Genomic DNA, 23,918 nt, shown 5'->3' with positions numbered 1-23,918 from the left:
CAACATATCAGGTAAAGGAAATTATCAATAGGTAGCTTACAAATACGTTACATGTGAGGGAAATATATAAATGGAAAATTTTGTTTTATGCAAACATTTTCTGAAATTTCTGTAGTATAAAGCACATTGTTATTTTCTTTATCAGTCCTGTTTTTGTTCTACATTGAAACTCTGTGTATTTCTGTCAGAGGTTGCATTTGTCACTGCTTGAAACAAGAGGAAAAAAAATTGCAGAAAATACAAGTAATTTTCCCTTTTATTTACTTTACTGGTGAATACCACAGTACTAAAATGCTCCACAAAATCTGTATTAGCTACATTTCCCTACTTTTTATCACAGTTCTCTCTTTATAATTACATTTTAAAAAATAAGGAAGTTCTCCATTAGGAAATGAAATCTTTTTGCCATTTGTTTCATGTAAGATTTTACACTGTGATGAAGTTCTGATTTTAAAAGATGCTTGTCTCATCCTCAGATGTTTTCCTTCCTTAGTGGATGGTATGCTGATATCACCATTTATCTTATACACTTAATTTAAGAGTGCACATGAGAGCTTGTCAGTCAGTGTTATTCAAGGAAAACTCCAGTTTGGCAGGGGTAGGACTACAAGATAATTAGAAATTTAATGTATAAAACAGACTGAAATTTCACATTTCAGATGCAATTTAGCAATGCGCTTCAGTAACTCATTGAGCAGTATTTCCTTTTTGTTTATTCAAGTTTCTAAAATTCGGAAGTTTATTTCTAAAAATTTGAAATAGTGCAAAAGGAAGGACACTATTAAAACCTTTAGCTTCTAAAAACCTGTAAAAATACTTTTAAGAGTATCTGTCACCATAGTGGTGAGTGAATCAGCTCAGTAGTCCAGCTTTCCATGCCGGCTGTGCACATCTCTCATTGTTGATCCATTGGGGCAGGAAGGAAATGCCTGTGTTCAGTTCTTGGTGTTCTGTAAAACTTCTATGAGAGCTTTGTTATATTCTCTGACCAGCATTCTCACGTTCTTCATTACTGGCTGGTAGTCACTCTCCTGACTTTTTGTTGCTATGACTGATTAAAAGAATTAAGGAAACAAACTGCCAGTATAAATATGAGCATAATTAGAGATCACAAGGGAACTACATTTCCTTCTGTGAAAACTGTCAAGTGTTGCAAGTAATAGAAAACTCAAATTGGGAATAAAGATTTACACTAATTTACTAGGGCTAGCTGCCATTTCATGCCAAGCACGGTAGGAAAAAAAGAGGTTACATGCCTGATTCACTTGTTTTTGAACATATAGGCAATAGGTCCCTTGTGAAAGACTCTGCCCATTGTTATATTGCAAGCAAACCTGTTTCAAAGCACTCACCTAATTACAGCCAAACAGTCTGGCACTTCAGACCTCTGGCTAAAAATGTCCCAGTCTAGGACGGCAGCCCCTCTCTTTCCAGTAGCCCAGGCAGACATTCTGTGAACAGGGGTCCGCACTTGGACAGGTAATACTGCACAGCAACTTACAAGATGCTTTACTATCCTGATGAACTTTTTCTCTTGGTTTGTTTTAGAGTTTTTTTCTGAGGAAAAAAATAGTATTTAAGAGTATTGCCTTAATGAAACATTCCTGTAGAGACTCCTTCATAGGGGAGGTAGCTCCAGTGAGATTACACTGTCCAACACTTTTTTCAGATATTTTTTCTAAGATTTAGAGTACTCAACAGATATAAGAAATGGGTTATTTGGTATATGAAAAAGATAGAACTATTATTACAAGTTATTATATACTTATGCTATTATATGTTATTATTGTCATTATCATCATTATTTCTCTGATGTTTAGGCTATCACATAATTGCCTGAAATATATTCTGAGATACATAACAATGTCCATTGTCCAAGACACTACACTGGATGGTGCAGTCTAGTTTTGATGTTATCTTTACCAAATAAATTTGCATTGTACTCACATAACAGTGATTTTGTGTATCTTAGAGATTTCAGATTTTTTGTTACCTAAATAATTTTAAAGAAGTAAATTTATTGTAGTGAATTCACTGTCCCTAGAATATAAAAGTGCAGCTTAGTCCTACTCAGATCTCTACCATAACTATGGAGAATAAAATAACACAAGATGAGAAATACCATCAAATCTGATTGAAATAAACTTTAGTGCTTTTGCTAATTTCAAAAACTATCTTATGAAAGTCATTTGCAAATAAGCAAATAATGCTTTTGCTGACGTTTTGTAAGGTCTTATATGATTTGAATCACACAATGAGAAAGCTACAAAACAGTTTCCCCAGTCCAGTCCATTTTTGCAGCTCAAGCATGTCCTTGTCATATCTTAACACATTTATCTGTTTTTTACCTCTACTATGCAATTGCTCTTTCATTTGGTCAGAAAAACATTAAACCTATACCATTTATTGTTTACTTTTTAATTATTGGTATTTTCAGAGGTTTGAATTGCAAAATACCATGCTAAGTCATGCTAGGTCACCATACTCTACAGGTTTTCAAACAGTGATACCCTTGTGGATTAATTTCATATAAGACTGGACAGATAAGATGAACTGTGCAGGAAACCTAATGGCAAAACTGAACCAGAAGGATTAACTCGAGACTGCAAGGCAAAGCTTGTGCTTTAGGATCCTATAAAATTATTTCAGACAACACATGCAAGTTGTGCTACGTATATTTATTAGCTAACCAGACTTTTGCAAAGGATTGCCGTTCCCTTCCTCCCGTCTCTTGCTCCCCATTCCGTCCTATCTTATTCTGCTGGAGGAAACAGACTTCTTCCTCAATTAATACAGTGAATGAATTTGACTCTATCTTAAAGAAAAGGATACATTCCTTCATCATAAAGTTATTTTGCTCATGGTACTGCCACTTCCTCTCCAAATTTGTAAGCTGAAAACACAAAAAGAGCTAAAAATGAAAATGGTAATTACTATACACATACTTCATACAAATAATCTCCCAAAAATGTTATATTAGTACCTTGTACTTAATCAGCTGATAAGATCAAAGTTATTTCACAAAAAACCACAGAAATGAGAAACAATGGCAAAATGTTTTTAAAGCTGCCAACAACAAACCCGCATATAATTTAGCACTTCATAATCCATCTGTCCAAAAGCACTGCATGCAACTGCAGTGACAGACAAAAAAATCAGATGAGAATTCAAGACTTGTCATATATGGAAGTATGTAGGCAAGTCAAAGTAAAAAGGAGAACACTGCAGGGAGATACTAATTTTCATTATGCTTCTTATCATTAAATGATCTCTTCTTAGAATCAGCAAGATCTAATATCACCAAAGATACAATATTTCCTGACACTGTCTTGGACTTTGAGCTACGCAGAAGAAACTTCCTTACTTCCATAGTTAAGTTTCCTGTCTGATGCCAGAAGCTGTGATAAGAACAGAGCTGCAGCAAGAAGATTGTAGGAGTGTGGGTTAAGTATTGGCACTTCTTCAATACTTTCAACATCAACAGGAAACTAATGTGGACATTATATTGATGGCTGCTTCCTTACAATACAACTTCATATTTGTTTTTCTGATGCTACTGTTCAAGGTTCTGCATTTCAAGATATGAAGTTGTTATTTTTAAATGCAAAACATGAAAATCATTCTGAGACTAAACTTTTAATGAAAATTAAGGTAATAAATTAGGAAAACACAGCGATATTTTACTGAAAAGCTTATTCTTAAGCTAGAAGATATGAAGAGGTGCTATATGACTCAAATCTTAACAGTGAAGAATCAGTAACCTAGTGTACTGATTCACAGCAAACATGGCAATCATTTATTTCCAAGATCAGATATTTATGACCAGTTAAAATTTTTATTGCTCCCTTTGCAGATGTTGCCAGTAAAGGAGCCTGGATTTGAAATACTTACTGTCTGATATATATAAAAGGAAACATTGCACATATTTTTATAAAAACTCCTTGGAGGCCAGTTGACTGCTTGCAAAATTGCTCAAGCCCTCAAAATACATGAACACTATTTGTACTTGAAAATGCTTGATGCATGTCAACCAATCAGCTGTTATAAGATGTACCTTAATTCACTCTCATGGTATTTACACTCATGATGTAAAAAGAAACAAAGCCTTTTTACAGACATTGAAATAGAATTGCTACAGTTTAATGAACCGAAGAAATGCCGTACAACTATATTTTATATAAAATTTTAAGCTTCATTATGGAAGTTTCTTAACTGACTATCCATTTCTGATTTACCTAAACTCTAGGAATACAAATCTGATCTTGGCATAAAAATATACAGTATCTGAAGTCTTGCAGAATTTGACATGTAGCTTTGTGGATTTATATCCCCATCTTAGAGTGATTATAATATTCCTATGCTACAAATGTATGGATGTACCTCAGTCAGAGCTACACCTTCTCATCTGCTCTGTGAAGTTCACTCCAGAAGAAAGTCAACTTAAACATGTATAAATATGACCTTCACCTTTTAACTGAATTAGAAGAAAAAAACCAGTTCTAAAGGAAAAGTATATCAACAACCTCAAGCAATAAAAACCAGTGAAATGCAAAGAAAATAATCAATTTCCATTTCCACCTTATTTTCTTCTGTGCATTCAAATCTATATGCCAGTAAAGCTCTATTGCCAAAATGACAGCAATATATGGGTGTTTATAATGGAAGAATCAAAACTGCTCAAGAGATCATAAACAACATCTTTCCTGATTCCCTTTTTAAATGTGACTATACACGTATACTAAAGTTCCTTATGTTTAAAGAAGACTAAACAAAGCCTGAAACTTTGGTGGTATGCAAGGAGTAGAACAATAAGCAAAAGGGAATGGAATTAATAGCACAGGTTGCAAGAGAAAACCACAATTTTAAAAGCAAAAGGGGTCTTAGCTAACTAGTAGTGATTTTTTTATTTCCCTGTACTTTCTTCTAAGTTGCTCCTCAAAACTACACAAGCAAAGAAAGAGCAGAAGGTGGAGAATTCTGAGAAAAATTAATATAAACACTTAAACAAAGGAGTCACATAATTTTTAAGCTCAGAAAGAGCTCTGCCTAGTAATCCAAAGCTTACAAGCAATTTATTGGCACAATGTTATGTTTTTTTGGAAAACTGAAAATATGACTACACATTTAAAAACATGACTTAGAAAATGCCCTGAGAAGGAATAAACAGATTGCATCCATACAATGCTTCATGTGTATAAGAAAACCAAAACTGAGAAAGAAACAACTACTGGGATAATATGTAATCTGAGCTGTACCTGAGAATGTGTTTCATTTTCTTGCAGCTCTCGCTTTAGCATCTCATACTTTGTATTCAAGTGTTCCATTACATTCTTGAAAGAATGGCTGCGCTTTGTTAATTTTTCTTTATCATCCTGGAGTCTCTTTTTAGAAAAAAACACAACACAAACTGATTAATGGATTACTTCAATTCACCTTTTGAAGTGCTATTTTTTTTCTTTCAAAACAAAACTATGTGCATAAAGAATTTATAGGCTTTTCTCTAGCAATGCATGCTCTGTCCTAAAAGTGATCCTCAATAATTATCACCAGGTCATGGGGTTAGACCATATTGTACACGCACAAGTGGGAATGATGATGTAAAAAATTTGTAAGAAATTCTCTTCTGTTTGTGTTCTCTGTTAGGTTGCTAAATTCAAAGTTATGGGTTGTCATAAAGGTCATCAGAAGAGTTTAGCTGAATCACTAAAATAAAATAGGGAGATTTTACAGAAGAAAGGCATCAAAAGGCATCCAGCTGATAGCTGGCTACATATACCCATTTAGTAAGTCACACATAAAAGCAGAGAAGCATTTGGATTCACTTGCACTGGTGTGCAAGCTCAGCTCTCAGCTATCAGGGAGGCCTCTCAATCTCAGAACAGGATTATCCCCTAGTAGTTGCTCAAAAGCACAAGTATTCTGTTTCATTCCTTTCGTTACCTTTTCCTTCTCTTCTCCTGATGCTTTCAGAGCTGGCAAATTACTGTAGACCTCCAATTCCGCTTTTGCCTGTTCAATTTTTTCTTTAAGAGAAGTCAGTTCACCAACCATCTTGCCCTCCAACAGTTCCATCTTCTGTAAGTCCATTTGCAGTTTTTGACTCTCTAGATCACCAGATACACAATATCTAATTAACAGTACTTTTTGTTTCATAATACATGGCCTAGTATATAAAGGTTTATATGAACAGTTTCTTTGTATCTTTCTGGTTTTGATATTCATGGGACTATTTATGTCAAGGAAAGAAAATAATTTGATCTTCATAACCACTCCACAAGTTAGACTAGTACAACTACTGTATTATACTCCCTAAGTGAAGAGTAATGAAAATGTGGTGAATTTTGAATCATAGTGTTCTTACCGTTATAGCATCGGATAATTTCAAGTCTTAAAGCAGTGGTGAGAACTTACAAAAGTTGACTGCAATAGCACAGACAATTTTAAAAAATTTCACCTGAACAAAACTTCTCATAGCAAGATTTTGGTAGTCATCTCTCTGCTTGTGTGTTTATGCCATATGCTTATTTTTTATATTTGCTTTAATCGACATTTTTGGCTTATTACAGACTGTTCTGATGATTTCTTTAGGAATCTCAAAATTAAAAAAAAGACAAGCCAAAATTTTTCAATACCATTTGTAATTATCCTGAGGAATGCTGAAGTAAAATTGAAAGGGTCCTAAAGGTGCTAAGTCCATTTATATAAATATGAAAAATTTCTGTGCCAGTAAAAAGAAGGGTTAAAAGTAAAATGCCTGGACTGCATTGAATGTTTGCAATTCAGTGTCTGCCTTCTACTGGAAAGTGCTTAAGTAAACACTTTCTCTGTGTCTACAAAATTTTCTAATTGCCAATAGTTTCACTACAGAGTTCCCAGTATTGGTCAATGACAGATTGCAAACAACAACTGAATACTGAACTGCTTTACTTCTCTGCAGCACTGTGGTTTAAAGACAGACAAATGCTTAGGATCCTCAGTAAATGAGATCAGAAACAATAAAAAAATAGAATTATAAAAGAAATTCAGATTGGAGAGAAATAGCAGAAAATAAATATAGATGTTCTTAAGGATTTATTTAGGCCTAATCACAGCACTTTCATTTTTTATATATTAGTTTAATATCTATATTTTGTTTCAAAATAATACATAGTTGACCAGTTGGAATTTATTTTACCTGTAAGGAACATTAACAACACAAATTCCAAAAAGGCAGAAAGAATTCTTAGGCTGTTCTATCTCTATACTGGCAGAAAGTATGATGAGACAGCAATGGGTATTCCTACCCATTCACACTTTCTGGAGAAAAGGGAAGAAACTGCAAGTGGTGAGTTTTATCCTTAACCAGCAGCAGCTTCAATGAAAAAAACCTCAAATCTGAAAAAACCTCAGAACTCCTCTAGGGGAAGAGACAGGAAGAGGATGCAGCCCAGTTCCTTCTGATACGCCATGAAGTTGCAGCTCTAGCATGCAGTGTGTATACAGCAGCAAATTCTGAGAACAAACTACAGTGACCCAGGGAAATGTTTTTGGGAAATTATGCCATCAGCGCTTTTGTTTACTCTTCATAGTTTCCTTCTCTTTTTTATTTTTTTAAGGGTTCTGCTGGTGGACTTTTTATATTTTTTTACAGCAAGAAAATATGGAAATCCAGATTTTAATCACAACAAAAGAATTATGAAGATTACTGTGCTATAATTTAAGGGTTAGGAAGAACTTCAACTGTGCAAACTAAAAATTCACTGTATTTCTGAAAGAATATGAAGTTGTTTACTACAGTATCTGTGACTTCTTGCAGTCAGACATTTACTTAAGAATCATTTAAATCATCTGCTGAAAATTATGTACTTTACCTTCCTTCTCTCCCCTTTTGGAGAAAGAAATATGTTTTTCAATAACGCCTCTATAGCACTGGGTGCTTCTGAAACATCTTTGTATTGTAAAGCAGTCAGAATTGATGCTTACATGAAAGAACAAAAAGTTACATTTGAAATTGTAATGTATGGCCCAGAATTTTAAACTACACTAGAAATGCAAAATGAGTATTTGTACACAAGTGAACACTAAATGTTCAAACACACAACAGAACAATCAAATTCTGTAACATTTTGTGCATAACGACTTCATATTCGCTTGTCACTACTCTGAAGTGACAATATGGGCTCCTATTTTGAAAATTACTACAAAGTACAGCACGTAATAGCCTTCTAACAAAATGATTTATGGTTCTTAATTCCTGCCCCTTCCTTTCAAACAAACATGGAAAAGTTTGCTGAACCAATAATGATATTGGCAAAGACTAGAATTGTGAGAACAATTCTACTATAAACAGTGCAAATAAAGAACTAAAAAGATACTTGTTACGGGAATGAAAGAAAAATACTGTCTGCTTTTTGAAATTACAGACAGGATCCTGCAGATGCTTACATTTAATTTTCAGTATTGGAGTATTTAGAAAATGAAATTGAAATGAATATTCAATTTGTAGAATCAAAGCCTCAATATTTGAGAGCTGTTCACTGTTGTCAGTTATTCTCCCATACTACATATGCTTTTGTAAAAGCACAAACCATAAGTAAGTGATACTAAGAACTACATTTACAAATAATGCATAGTGGAAGACCACTTCAAATTATTAAACACTATTTAAAAATTATGGAAGATATTTATTTTGAGGTATTAGTAAAAATCAAACCTCTAGCTCCAAAAACCTTGCACCCCTGTATTAAAATACATTTGTTCATCTTGTATCTGTGAAAGAAAAATGATTGTTTAGTGATAATGGTAAATGAAATACTCCTGAGGAATATAAATAACTGATTACTCATAAGAGTTTCAATTTGTCAGTTACCATTGTATTGTGATATTTAGATATCACTTGTTAGCCAATATTTTGAGATCTTTTACTTGTTATTAGTGTAACAATGTGGGTAATCTTAATGCTTTTAAGAAATGAATTTACAAATTCATGGCTGATCTCACCTGTAACCAGATTCTTAGCAGTACTCTGTGATTTCTGCATTTCATTTGATTTGAAAGTGAGGTCTTCCTGCATAATCTTCAGCTCTTGATTGGTAACAGATGTAATGTGTTTCATATGATTCAGATTCTGCGTGTTACCAATAACAATAATGAGAACATGCTGTATTTTTGAAAAAACAGGTGGTAACTGGACAATTAAAAACCACTTGCCCTATGACATTGTCTGTTATTTAGCTTTTCTACTGTGAAGACTTAAAATATTGGAAATATTCTGAGATGATTTAAATGGGAATGACTTTCATTCTGCCAACTTTTGACAAAAGATGTACTGACAGGTCAGCACAGCCGAAATAAAATGCAGCAAATATAAACTGTGCTGCCTTACAGATCTGTTCTAAAGTGACAGTGCCTAAAATATATGGTCTATCACATTGATTTAAAGACAAAGTAATCATAGAATCAAAATACTACTCAGCTGAAAGTTTTCTGTAACATAAAAAAATCAGGAAACCAAAAATATTAGAAGGAAACTTCAATCTGAAAAAAACCCGTCAGACTGCAAATTTGAACAATATCTAAAGTGTTACACTATTCATTTATATTATTTACATTAAATATTCCATAGGGAGGTATTCCAGACATGATTTTAGTAGATCAGAGGGACAACTGTAATATTTTTGTTACGTCACAGTATGACAGGATGCCCATAAACTCAGATTAGCAAACTTTGGGTAAACAACATACTGCAGTAGTTTTATTTGCAAGTATTTGGAAAAGTGTATCATTAATGGAATAATGTTCTTTATAGCAGTGGTGACAACTCTTTCCCAGAAATAAAGAGAAATTATACCAAACCTTTTTTTTAACTCCAACTGTACATGGTTTAATATTTAATCCTCTTAAAAGATTACTATGTAGATAAATTTAAATATACAAAGTCCACCACACCTTTTCATCCAGCCACTCACCTTTCTGTGCTTCTAAATTCCTATCTCGCCACAGGAAGAGGGAAACGCTTACCCTGCTTGAGTGCTCCAGAAGTGCAACAATGTTGGCTTCTATTTGGGTCTTTCTTTCAAATTCCTGATTCTTCACCTCTTCAAAAGTCTCAAGAAAATCTAGAGATCAACACAAAAAAGAAGGCTCTTACTAGCAAGGGTACCCCACATGCCTGTTGTTTCCAGTCAAAACTTTGTACTATGTTGATAAACCGTACAATTAAAGTTTAATTGTTTATTTCAGAGCCATGTGGTAGAGACCTTGAAACTTGTCAACTTATCAGCTGGAATGAAGAAGACAAATATTGGGCATGAGGTCACCACTTTCCTGTTTACTGTTTAGGTGAGGGTTGTTACCTGATAGGAAAGGAGTTTCTTTCTCATTATTTTTAACACCTTTCTAAAGGCTTGTCCCAGCACTCCTACTGAAACATGGCTGAAATACACACAGGAGCGCTCAGCAAACCTAAAAGTTTCTGTGTGGATGGAAAAGGGAACATGTCCTTGTTTGAGCAAGAAGGACTAGACAATGACAGAAACACATTTTCACACATTTATAAATATGAAACAATACAACTAATGTATGCAACATCCACAGTTATATATGTAATTCTATAAAACTGAGCCCCTTAGAATAGTACATGAATGATTTGATGTCTGTTTTTCTCCTTTCTGGACTTTTTAGGTGCTTTCTTTCAAACCTTTGAGTTAGTATCATTAAGCCATATTTACGTCTCATCTTATTGTTTTTCTACAAGCAACTCTCCCTTTCATCACAGTTGTCTGAATGACCTTGTTTAATTTGAGCACTAGGTGTTTCACAAACAACTGAATGGATGAGCTGCAAGAGCTGAGCTGATTAATTCAGTTGCTCCAGGTCAAAACCAACTGTATGTCAGCAATTTAGATGTTTGCCTATACTCTTCTCACACACAGCTCCTGATAGATACTCAGCAATTCTCCTGGACAGCCTATTTCAATGCTTGGTAAATGTTAATGTTAGAATGTTTTCCCTAAAATTCAGACTGAAATCTATTTGCAACTATTGATGAGTTACTCCTTTTCTCCTCTCCACATATATCCAGAGATATTCACTTGTTATTTGAAACAGCCTTTTTAGACATTTGACAACTTTCATAAATCTTCTAAAATAGAAGACTTGTTCTTTCGTATTTCCTTGCAGGTCATGCTTTCTGCATTGTCCATCAATTTCTCTTTAGGACTAGCACCCCTTTCTTTGTGCAGCACTTTGTGCAGACTCCATCTGCATTATTCAATGCACAGGGAAAGAGATTACTTCATCTGTCTGACAAATTACACTTCTATGGATACCTACTGGTGTTGTATTTTCTCTTCCATGTCAGCATGATACTGCTGAGTCATGTTCACTCTGTCTTCACCCTGACTCTGAGACATACCACAGAACTGAGCCCAATGAACTGCTCCCTGTTCTGCATTTTTGCTGTTGATTACTCTGCCCAAGTGTCGAAATTTACACTTAATTCCTTTTGAACATTTTAAAATTAATTTCTAATATGCCAAAAGTATATGAAATTATAACCCTGTCCTTCAACGTGATTTCAGCTTTTCTGATGGAGTATTTTCTGTGAACTGTTCTGTGAAACTTTCTCTTCTGTCATCCAACTGATTGATGTAAGTATTGACTAACCTAAATATCCAACACACTGCAAAATTCTACTCAATACATCCTTTCATTCTGGCATTGAATCCATAATTAATAATTTTTTAATGGAATGCAGGGTATAGGTGAATGACAATATTTGCCTAGCTTGCTTCTAAGAACATCATGAAACAGCAGATGTACTGAAGTTAAAGTACACCTCATCTGCTCTACCTCTTTATTCTACAGTATTTTCCTGTTAAAAAAGAAAACAGATCTTTGTACTTGACTTATCTACACTAGCATTATTCATATTCCTGTTTCTGTAACACTTACTTGGTTAGTTTTTCCACATTCTTTCTGGAAATTGATACTATGCTGACTGGCCTATATTTCCCTATCTCTTCTTCCCCTACACAGGGGACCACATTTGTTCTTTTCGCATCTTTAAGATTCCTGTATGTTCCCTCAGATCTCAAACAGGCCTCAAACTGCATCAATATCCTTGGATGAAGGGTAGAAACTGAGCCAAAATCCAAAAAGTCAGAAATCTTGCAAGGCTCCACTTTCACAGTGTGTATTCATACTGAAAATCCAGATCAAGTGAGCTTTTGCATTTTTGCTTCTCAGGAAATCTGATAATTTAAAACACAGAAACTCTCTAAATACGGTCTTCTATATCTTCCCTTATTGTCAGCTGAGACCTTTCTTTCAGTATCATGCTAACCACAAGTTATACAGAACAATTTTAGAGAATACTTTAAAAAAGGTATTATGCCCTTTTGGTCTTCATGGCATATTTATTCATCATTTTCCTCTTTTGCTGAGTAGCAGACCAACTTTTTTTGTAAGCTGTCTATTATAGTACACTAGCAATAAGGTATATTTTAAACTAGTTGTTTTCATCTTGTGTTAGTTGCTACCAAGGTCTCTACAACATTAGAATCTTTGAATATGTAACAAAATTTTAGTATCATTCGCCTTGAATAAATAGATACGAGCAGCCTTAGTTTTAAAGAATTACTTGATGTCTATACTTGTCCATTTTCTAGTTCTGCATTTAATTGTTTAATCAACTGATTTCAGCCTTGCTTTCATAATATAAAGCTGTGCTCTTAAGACCTTTAATGACTGGTGAAAAGCCTTGAAAGATGCTCCAAAAATCTGTGACTGTAAGTCCTAAGGTAACAATTGTCGTGTTCTGGGGCAGATCGCAGAGACTTGATGCAACAGTTCCTCGGAGCTCTAAATTAACTGTGTGTTGACAATACAAGAAAACCTGTATTTTACTGGAATTACATCTAATTAAATTGTATTAGACAACTTACTGTCTATGCTTTCTTCCTTCTTCTTCAGTTCCTTATATTTCGAATTTTCTTCTCCTGGAAGAGATGTAACATTGATTTAACTTTACATTGTCTCAGTCCTGAATTCCTTTATATAAACAAAATGTCAGTTTTAAATATAAAATTTCTGCCTGCCTAGAAAGTACAGGACTCACTGAATGTAGTCACTTCAACTGACTATGTCATTTGCACTTTTACCTTAAAAAAGAGATAATTAAATAAATCAGCCTCAATGCAATTTTTAGAACCTTTTTGAGGTTACAATTTCTGATAAAAAGGAGTGAGATAAATACTTGTTTTGAACCAAGGAAAATCATAGGGTTTTTCTGAAGTCTCTATTTCAATAATAGAGAACAAATGCTTCTGGGTATTTGGGCATCATGATTAGTTAAAACTTTCTGCAACTCTCTTTAATATATGACCCATTTCAACAGCACTTTCACACACATACAGTCCAGCAATGAATGATAGTGTGTGTAAACTGAACTTTAAAATGCGAGAACCAACTCACCTCTTACCTTCTGCATTTCTCCAAAGTTAAAATAAAAAAGGGTTGCAAGGCAAAGAAAAAATTAAATAACAATAAAGTTGGGAATGATATTACCTCAAAATACTAAAGCTAAAAACCAGTCTTAATAAGTAATTTGCACAAAAATAATGAAATATCTGTAGATATATGAAATATTGTAATGTAAAAGGTGAGAAAGAGATGAATCAAACGTTTGGAGGCAAATTTTGAAATATTTGTTCAGCTTGCAGACATTTAGAGATGGATTTTATGCTGATCATCTAAGAAAAGGCATGAAGTGAAAAGGGCTCATACAATTTCATTAGTCCTCTAGAAGTGAAAGAAGGTGTTACAAACTCTTTCAGAACTGAAGGGACATATTTGTATAATTCCTATCGGAACAAGATTTCTTACAATCAAAAGAAGGTTTTCCATTGCAACAATCTCTAAATTATGGGGAATCTTACACAGCTATAAAAAGCCTATGCTCAAACTAAAGTTAGTTTCTCTAGAACTTTAACTTCCAGTGCTTCAAGGACAAATCTCAACCTAATCTAGCCTAAGCACTACAGCATGTGTTTGTTTGAGGTAACTATAAGCTAAGGCCATTCTTAGGCAGCTCTCAAACTTTTCTTGCAAAGATCAACCCAGGAAGTTTCAAAGACAGATTAAAAGAATACTTAATTAGCATTAAAAGAATACTGTCTGCTTTACATGTTATTACTCAACATTCTCAATTCCACATTCATTGACAGTATAACAGATCATGTAAAAGGTAAAATTAGTGAAAACATTTTTAAATATGAGCTGGTTCTGCAGTAAGATAAACATCTGTTCATCAATTAGGCCTAAAAGTAAAATTGGGACAGAAAACCAGACAGTTGTACTATTATTTTATATGGTAATTTTCAATATGAACTTGATGAGTGTGCCACTAAAGGTGGGTAATCCTCATTTTTGTGTCTGAAAAGTCTGTATCTCTAGACACAAAACTTCTAATGTTGATGAGTTTTGGACATTTGCATAAGCCTAAAAGTTTCAAGCAACTAATGGGTTTAACAGGACCATACATCGTGCAAACAGATGCAGCTTTGCAGTCTGCTATAACTCCAGTCGTATTACCTCGATGATTCTCCACATCCATATCAAGTTGTTGAATGACCTTTTTAAAATGGTTTGTTTTTTCTTTTACTTCTGTCAGTCTGGCAAATACATAATGAAAGTCAAAGTTAAAAATATGTTGTAAAATACTTACATTACTTTAGACAAAAATGCAGAGAGAAATTGAGACTAAAAATACCAAACCTAAATTTATAAAAGCCAGAAGAATATCAAGAAGATTATTGTTGGCATAAAAAGTGTACGTAAATAATCTGCCACTTTAGTCTCAATAGCTATTAAATATAAGTACTGTTGCTCCTTTTTATTAAAAAATATTTTTTATTGAGTCATCAGTAATTCTCTAACTTACTCAACTAGTCCCTCTGCTGGTTGCTATTCAGTTGCAGAGGTCCAACATAATTCATAAACTGAAACAGTAACTGTATTCTTTAAAAAGTACTTATGTGTTCACTGAAATCCATTAAAAAATTGCCATGTAAAATTAAAACAGTCTGCTACATAATCAACTGAAGTGTGAAAGGAATTACCTTAAACACATTTCTATATAAAGTCTCAAATACAGTTTTTGTTATTGTATCTTTCAAAAAAAATCTTTTAAGCAACTTATTATCTAATCAAAGTATCAATGCATCAAAAATTAACCAATAATTATAGTTAGGAATAATGCTTAAAGAACTTAAATTGTTTCTGGGACATTTCATGAACTACCTCAATTTTTCTTCAAACAGAGGGAAATCAAAAGACTCAACATCACAAAAATTGTACTATTTTAACTACCCCCAAAACATAGTATTATTTACTATAAATTTTATTTGACTTTCTGGAAAATCTTCAAAATGGCCCAGCACCCAAGAATAAAGAAACAATGCCCTTTTGCTCCTTAGAAAGGAACTTTCTGTAAGTGCTTTGCAACTCTTAGGTTTTAAGAACACTAACAAACAAACTGCAAATGTGACTGCAGCATAATATAGGCTCAACTTCACAGAGGTCCTAGAGGAGTAGCTTTTATAGATGAACGTCTTCTTCAGCCTTAAACAATTGCCAATTTATACTCTCAAGGTGTATTCTCCATACTCATAAGGGATGGAAGTATCTCATTGTGTAGATCCAAATCTCCTATGACTATAAAAGTTGTTTATCTGAAATAGAAGAATGTATTCTATTCCCTGTGGAAAGCTAACACTAGTACAGGCTTGAAAATGAGGTGATGTTCTAAAATTCAATAGAAATACGTTATGGAACTCAACTGTCTTTAAGGTGCAGATGTAATTTACAGCAACAGTATAATAGGGGTTACTCACTGTCTTTCCATGCTTGCTATTTTTTGACTATCATCTTTAACCTATAAAAAAGTATAACAAATTTAACATAAGAAATAAAATCTACAAATGAAAAAAGAAAAAAAGAATTTCTGAATTCAAAATACAGGGAATAAAAATTCAGCATATGAAATCACACACTTGCTGTCACATTGTCCAAGAAGAAGAGATATAAGTGTTATGTGTTCCAAATGTTTAAAAAGTACGCACTTAAAAATCAGATACACTTACCATTGGTCATTCAGAGCAGTAATACATATAGTATAGATGGATAATTATATAACACAGCATAGGCCATTGCAAACTGATTAAATTGCTTCTGGATTAGTATACCTATTCAGTACCTCACATGAATACTATCTGGAGTTATGTTACAGCACTGTTCCATTGGATCACTTTTCCCAACCACCATGACACATGAATTGGAACAAGTCAAAGCTGAAAAGTTGACTGTGCCAATTTTGTTTTTAAAAAATCATAGTATCATTTGGATTGGAAGAGACTTCAAAGATCACCTATTTCCAACTCACTGTCATCCCACACTCAGCCCCACTATGGGCAGGGATGCCACGCACTAGATCAGGTTGCTCAGTGTCGCATCCGACCTGGTCTTCAACACTTGTGGACATGGGGATCCACATGTTGCAGTGCCTCACCAGCCTCAGAACAAAGAATTTATTCCTAACATTTAATCTAAATTTCTCATCTTCTAGTTTAAAACAGTTTGCCCCTTGTCCTATCACTATCTGCCATGCAAAAAGTCCCTCTCCCTTTTTTTATAAGCCCCCTTTAGGTACTGCTAGGCCACAATTAGGTCTCTGCAGAGCTTTCTCTTCTCCAGGCTGAACAGCCCTATCTCTCTCAGCCTGTCTTCCAAGGAGAGGTGGTCCAGCTCTCTGATCATCTTCATGGCCCTCTTCTGAACTCACTCTAACAGGTCCACAGCTTTTGGATGAACCTGAAATATCCCAACCTTCCAACTCCGTAATTGTTCTTAATCTCAGCTTATTTATGCTGCTTTGAGTGCAAATAATGGCAAGATTCAAACCTAGGGACTTTCAAATATCATCACCCCTAAAATACTGACTCAGAGAATCTTTTACATAGAAACATTTTATGTTCTTGCCTGTTTTAGTAATCTCTCTCTTTCCTTCCGTGGAGATTCCATGTTCTTATCCTCTGCAATCATTTGATCTCGATGCTCCTTGAGTGCATGGAGCTTTTCATACAGCTGCATAGCTTCCTGTTTTACTCCAGACTGGGCTATTTCCTGTTGGGAAAAGCAAACACCTACTAGCTATTTTCAGATGGCAAGAGAGCATTGTAGAACTTATGCTTTAGTTAAGGAACACTTACCTGTGCATTGCAAGTGCAGCTTATTTCTTACAAAAAGCACAGAGATAGTATAAAAATAAAATTTAAAATCCATATTGTCAATATTGCATTTTCTGGAATGGCATACTCCAATCAACTACTTCGTGCTTTATATGTTCACCTTCAGGCCAATTTTCTGAGTATATGTACTACTTCACCATTTCTAGGGCATTGCAAACCATATACAACATTCAAAAGGTCTGAAAATTGACTAGTAGTATTTGAAAATTATACTTTCTGGCTGTATGTTTCAGCTCATAGACCCTTTTACCCATGAAAGACGTAATATGAGAAAATTCTCTTCCATCTAGCAATATGATGGCATATTAGTAGTGAGCATTTATGTATGTATGTGGGATAAAAAATATCTTAGCTGGTACTACTCTGTGCTTCAAATGCCAATTGCTTTTGAACTGATATGAGGAACAAGCAAATCGTTCTCAGACATTCCATAAATTGAAAACATAGAAAAAAATTAGGTCACAGAAATCCTTAAGAAGGATGTGAATGATTGTTGTAGTTTGGAATTATTATGTAAATTCTCTCGCCTGCCACTAACTGCCCATGTCAGCAGTTAACAAAAAGAAGTAGTTAACTGCTGATCATTTGAGTGGGGGCAGGTTTGTCTCTTTTGTTCTTGGAGACCACACACGGTGGGGAGTTGGGTGTGTGTGGGGGGGGTGGGGGGGGGTGGGGGTGTTGAGGAGAAGCCAGCTCGCTGCTGCTGCCTGTCCCCAGGACTGTTTCTGGTTGCTACTGCTGCTGCCTGTCCCCGGGACTGCTTCTGGCTGCTCGTGTTTTCTTGCTTCTTGGACAAGGTACACAGGGGGAAGAGACAGAGTTCATCTGAGAGCTCACAACTCGTCTGTCTCGATGGAGGGGGACTGGAAACTCACTCCGCAGCCAGCCGGGCTGTGACATTGACACTGCCTAAGTATAATTTTCCTCCCGGAGGAAAACCTGCTGGGTTTTGTTGTTGGTTTTTTTTTTCTTTCTCTTGTGGTGTTGGGGAAGCGATTTGCACTAGTCTGTTTATATATAGCAGTTAAGAACAGTTATCCTTCTTGTATTAAAATTCCTTTTCTTAAATTTGACAAAGAGTGGCGTGATTATTGTGGAGAAGGCCCCCTCCCCCCGCTTGTGGGTAAACATTTTGGGTTTTCCCCTCAAACCAAGACAATGATAATTAACGGTTATTCTAAATCCATCAAATGCCACAGAAAACAGCTGAAACTGCATGAGTAGTTAAAGCTAGGAAAGCTCACTATTGCTATCAAAACTTTGTGCTAGGTAACTAGCAAAAAGAATTTTTACCTAAAACTGACTGAAAATTATTAGTGAAAAACAGAGAGGCAGCTTTGCTTTCCCATTCTAGGGTATGATCCTAAAATATCTGAAAATTTAAGGAAAAAAATTAGAGGTATTTTTCTACTGTATTATTTTTTACACTAGAATTCAGAGAAGATTGGTACAGAGACCACTTATTATCATACATACTGCTCTTAGACTCTCTTCTTTTACATTTAATACATCCAATTCCTGCTGTTGAACAACCAGTTCCTAAAGAGGAAACAAAATGCAACACTCAGATAAAAATTACTACTTGATTAATTATGTTTTTTGCTCTAAACGTTAGTATTTATAACCATCCTATTGCTGTTCTTAAGAATTTAGAAGTTAAGACTGTGTCCAGCTTCTTCAAGTAACTCAGATATAATAACCACTTACTTTCAGCATCCAACCTCTCCATTACTCTTACCATTGTTATTTGCAGTTGGGCTATAACCAAAAAACAGTCTGGCCTTTTTCTACTAATTTTTTCTTAAAATCAGTACTTATTATTTCCACTTTGGAAGTTTTGAGTCAGATTTTAAAATCTGAACTAGCCACCAGTTTCTTCACAGTCCAGAAAGAGAGAGGTAAGTCCTGACTACTCACTCAGGCCATCCTATGACAGCTGAGAAACACTGGTGTCATCTCTGCACAGATTACAAAGAGAAACTTTTTAAGACTGTATGGCTTAAGCTAGATCATCTCAGAAAGGCAAGAAATCTTGCACCTACTGTTAACGTTAGGGTTAATGAAGTCACAAAAAATTTATAAATCTTACTTCTTTTTTTCTGATACATTCGGACATACAATAATAACAATAGAAAAAACCTAGTCAGATTCACTTTTGTACACAAGAATAAAACTTTCTGCTCAAGTGAACTACAAAAATAATTGGGGTTGTTTTTCTCTTTTGCTTGCTTTTTCCACATGATGAAACATCTAAGTATTTTAGAAGCCACTCTTTTGAAATCTCCTTGTTGGTCCCCAAAGTTAAAAGGAAAATTAGGAACATTATTTGTTCTTAAAAAATAGAAATACAGAATGATTTTTGTCTTAATCAATTGCTTTATTTATTTTCAGGCACTTCTAAAGCTGATTAAGATACCAGCAAGTTTTTTATTGTCAAGCTGTTTAAAACTGTTGTCAGGGTCTTTAGTACCCAAATTGTATGTAGAGCCCCTGAAGTCTGTTTACGAAATATTTTAGGTAAATACAATGGAACAAGCCAACCTGGGAGAGTTTTTCATTCGCAGTCTTCATTTCCATATATTTAGCTTGATTTTCCTGTGACATGTCTTTCATTATGTCATCTGCTACAACCTTTTCACGTTCAGTATCTTCTTCTATAGCTTGAATCAACTTTTCTGTGCTGTAAAAATATAATGTTTTTGTAAATTTTGATGTTTCTTGTAAGCAATGATTTCAAATTCCAGTATTCCTTCGGCTTCACTGAAATGGTCCTTTAGCACAAAAACCCCATACTCTAATAAAAGGAGATACCCACTTAGATCTAATTTTCTTGGAGCTTGATTAGCTATACAAACATTCACACCATGAAACACAGAAGCAGAAGAATTCTCTCCCCTTATAATATCCACACAGTGTTTTCAATCTCTCCCACACCCCGTCTAACTGCATAGGCCTCACACTGGTAAAAGTAGACTACTGTCTCTCAGTGGCTCTTAATCAGTGAATTTCTGGAGTAACAACAAGCAGTTTGAAATAAAGAATTTGGTATGCGATTTGTGAATGCACATAAAGAAAACATTATACAGACATCAGGACTTGGTGGTACCAGATGACGATGAAAAGTTTATTTTCTTTTTGCAATGAATTTTTCGAGTTCTTAAGAATGAAGAGTGAGTTCACTGTCTTAAGCAGTGTAGAGTTTTTTAACCATGAAAAAACTAAAAAAATAGATATTTCTGACATTCTTGGCTCATGAATTTAATCTTGTCAAAAATCAATAGGTTGCAAACATAAACACTTTACCACTGCAGCTACAGTGAGCTACAAGCAACTGTCTTAGCAGATTCAAGGAAGACATAAAGAATTGTTCTCACTGTTTCATAGTAAGTCTAGTAGTTTCTATGAAATTCCTGAATGCTAGAGAGTCAATTTGAGAACACAGCTAAAGAAAACTAACAAAAACTCCAGAGAACCTGAGGAGTATACCTTCCTTCCCTTCACTGTTCATGAAGGATTGCTTAAATGGTTTCTTGTTTCTAGAATGAATTCTGCTCTTAAGAATGACAAAATCAGCTGAATACCTTCCTTCAGGATTTTTGGTTTTCTCTTTTTCATTAACTCTTCCTGAGTTGCAAGATGCCAAAAGTTTCAAATCAAAGATCAAAGATTGCAGACAAGAATGCCCTCAGGCTTAAGAGATGATGCAAAACAGTCAAAACTGCACAATGATAATCTCAAGAGTAGACTTGATGTTGGAATAGACTTCTGAAGGTTGTCTGGTCCAGATTGTGCACTACTCAAAGCATGGTCACCTAGAGCAGGTTTCAGTATCTCACTCAGGCAAGTTTTCAGTATCTTGAAGAATGAAGACCCTACAATCTGTTTAGGCAGTGATTTCATGTTTGTCGATTCTTAGAGTAAAAAGAGTTTTTCCATATGATTAAGTGGAGTTTCTTGTACTCCAATTTGTGGACATTGTCTCTTTTCCTGCTCTTAGGCAGCATCACTGAGAGCAGTTCCATTGTCTTTACACCTGCCCATCAGGTATTTATTTTGACAAAATACTCAGCAAGCCTTCTCTTCCAAATATTAAACAATGCCAATTCCCTCAGCCTTTCCTCCTAGTTCTCACCACTTAAGAGAAATTCTTAAAAGAGATTCAAAAGTATAATCACTTGCAAGTGGTTTCAAGAAAGATCTATAATCTTCAGTAATCTGAAGATATTAAGTAGAAATCTGTCACCTGAGCAGCCTGTACTGCAACAAAGGTGCTTTGGACCTTGATAGTGATGAAACAAATCAAAGTGATGATCTCCCAATTTCTGCAGCAAATTTGGAGTGCATTTGGACTGTCCAAGAAATACTGGATGGCTGTACTGTTAAATTAAACACTCTCTTGAGAGTGACTTGTTCAGACTCAGTTCAAAGAATGAAGCCCTCACTGCAAATAAACCTGTTTGTGAATGTATAAATATGTTACATGTGGAAGAGGAGAGGAGTTATTTTTAAGCTACAAGAGTAGTTTGATTCAAGACCCTCTGGAAAGCATGGAACTAAGAGCTGGCAGACAGGTTTCATGTAACTTCCCTACTGGATACTCCCCATGCCTCAGTCTGGGCCTACGAAAGCTGTTGTAAGGTCTCAGCAGTGACAGTTTCTCTCAGATCAAGCCCAGCTGAGGACATGGGAGAACAAACACAGAGAAAGTGCAGTGAAGAATTCAAGAAAACATGAAGGCTGTTGATTTCCTGAAGAAATTTCCACACTAGATGTAATTCTCCTGGAGAGACTGCAGTACTGATCAGAGAGAGTATTTAAGTATAAACATGGTGCTGTAATAGTTTGATCCATGGCTTATTGGAGCTTCTACCGAGATATTGACCTTGGATTGTTTTGTAAATAGCTCTCTGTTTAGAGAACAGTGTCCAGGAGGACTGCCAACTGAAGTGGTATTATCAAAACAATCACTGTGAAGGCAGCCAAGAGTACCTTGTTGATATAAACAAGGTCTTTTGTTTGGGAACAGAGGACTCAGGCGTAAGGTAAACAATAGAAAGAATGGTTTTCACCCTTTTTAGCAAATACCTGAGAGGTACCAGAGGAGGTCACTCCAACCATGCTGGCATGGCCTGGCAGTCTCTTGTAGTGAAAGGCCTCCTGTTAAGTGTCTTTCTATTCTTTTACATACTGATGGTACTAACGCTTCCTCCCACTCTGAGAGGTCTCCTAGGGACATACCTAGGTCTGCCTGATAATTGTCATCCATGTAAGACCCTCCTGAATCTTGGCATTAAAGACCTGTTGACATGTGACATTAAAGGCCTGTTAAATTATGACATTAACGGACTATTAAGAGAGATCCCTACTGTTACAATTGGACCCAGTTATTACCTAAATTGTATTGTGACAGCACTAGTGTTTATGAAGGTAATGAAACTGTTGTATAAAATTGGAAGAATGCTGGCACTTCGGTGCTTCCCTTGTTTCAGACCTAAGAAAAGCTATGCCTCTGGGGGACTGGCTGGAACTTTGGAAGGGGCTTTGGACAGGCCAGTCCCGGGGTGGGATGGGGCTTGGTTGGATCTCAGTAAAGTGCTAGGGCGTATCTCACCCCCCGTTTATTGGAAGTTCACATCAGAACAAGTGTGTGACTCTGTTGAGGTGGCCCGCTGTTTATCAGAAGAGTGTTTTTCCTACAAGGACCGGTATACGCGAGTCTCTGCTTTGTGTTGGGGCCTGGCTAGTGCTTATCGCTCTGCCATGGACTACTGTCAATGGCTTGAGGACAGGATAGAAAATGGAACTATGACGTCCAAGACCCGTGAAGTCCCCGTTCAGACTACCGAAAGCGGAGTCTGAACACAGCATGAGGTCAATGCTGTTTCTGTAGAGACCCAAACTCCAGTAGCTGAAACTAATACAGCCTCCGTCCGCTCTGTAGAAACCCAAACTCAAGCTGCAGACCCAGACATGGCTATCTCCGCTGTCCCAGCTAAAACTACAGTTGAAACTCAGACTCAAGCCAAGGCCAACAAAGCCCCCGTTCACTCTGTAGAGACTCAAACTCAGGTAGCTGAAACTCATACAGCCTCCGTCCGCTCTGTAGAAACCCAAACTCAAGTTGCTGATGCTAATACAGCCTCAGTTTGCTCAGTAGAAACCCAAACTCAGCCTTCAAATCAGGATAAGGCTATTTCTGCTGTCCCTGCTACAACCACAGCTGAAACTCTGACGTGGGCAGAAGCAAATACAGTCTCTGTTTGCTCGACAGAAACCCAAACTCAGGCTGTAAATCTGGACAAGGCTATTTTTGCTGTCCCCGCTACAACCATGGCTGAAACCCAGACGCAAGCTGAAGCTAATACAGCTTCAGGTTGCTCCGTAGAAATTCAGAGTCAAGCCGTAGATCTGGAGGTTGCCATCTCTATTAAGCCTGCTAAGACCACAGTCGAAGCTCAGACTCAAGCCGATGCGGATACAGTTCCTATTCGCTCTGTGGGAACTCATACTGACGTTACGGACCGGAAGATTATCATTGCCCCCATAAAGAAGAAAACAACGAGGACGAAGGAGACTACAAAACCCAGCAACTGGAACGTGATGAACAAGAAGAAGGAGAAGGAGAAGGAG

The 23,918-nt window shown here is 35.7% G+C and overlaps 1 protein-coding gene across 7 annotated transcripts in view; it reads right to left on the bottom strand.

The window, feature by feature from the left end:
• Positions 1 to 238: 238 nt before the first annotated feature.
• Positions 239 to 23,918, bottom strand: part of IFT74 (intraflagellar transport 74) — a 43,454-nt gene continuing 19,774 nt past the window's right edge. For 6 of the 7 annotated variants that reach the window (XM_071580847.1, XM_071580846.1, XM_071580849.1 and 3 more), the window contains exons 9-20: positions 19,830 to 19,968; positions 18,765 to 18,827; positions 17,020 to 17,163; positions 15,876 to 15,916; positions 14,575 to 14,654; positions 12,927 to 12,980; positions 10,000 to 10,097; positions 8,980 to 9,106; positions 5,941 to 6,104; positions 5,256 to 5,381; positions 2,833 to 2,911; positions 239 to 1,051 (exon numbers count right to left, since the gene is read on the bottom strand). In XM_071580847.1, coding sequence (XP_071436948.1) covers positions 936 to 1,051; positions 2,833 to 2,911; positions 5,256 to 5,381; positions 5,941 to 6,104; positions 8,980 to 9,106; positions 10,000 to 10,097; positions 12,927 to 12,980; positions 14,575 to 14,654; positions 15,876 to 15,916; positions 17,020 to 17,163; positions 18,765 to 18,827; positions 19,830 to 19,968 — 1,231 coding nt within the window. In that variant the 3' untranslated portion in view covers positions 239 to 935. The remainder of the gene's footprint in view (positions 1,052 to 2,832; positions 2,912 to 5,255; positions 5,382 to 5,940; positions 6,105 to 8,979; positions 9,107 to 9,999; positions 10,098 to 12,926; positions 12,981 to 14,574; positions 14,655 to 15,875; positions 15,917 to 17,019; positions 17,164 to 18,764; positions 18,828 to 19,829; positions 19,969 to 23,918) is intronic. The other variant, XM_071580852.1, reaches the window with a different exon arrangement.

Source organism: Pithys albifrons, chromosome Z (genome assembly GCF_047495875.1).
Source record: "Pithys albifrons albifrons isolate INPA30051 chromosome Z, PitAlb_v1, whole genome shotgun sequence".
Classification (NCBI taxonomy): Eukaryota; Metazoa; Chordata; class Aves; order Passeriformes; family Thamnophilidae; genus Pithys; species Pithys albifrons.
This window is presented reverse-complemented; position numbering and strand designations above follow the sequence as displayed.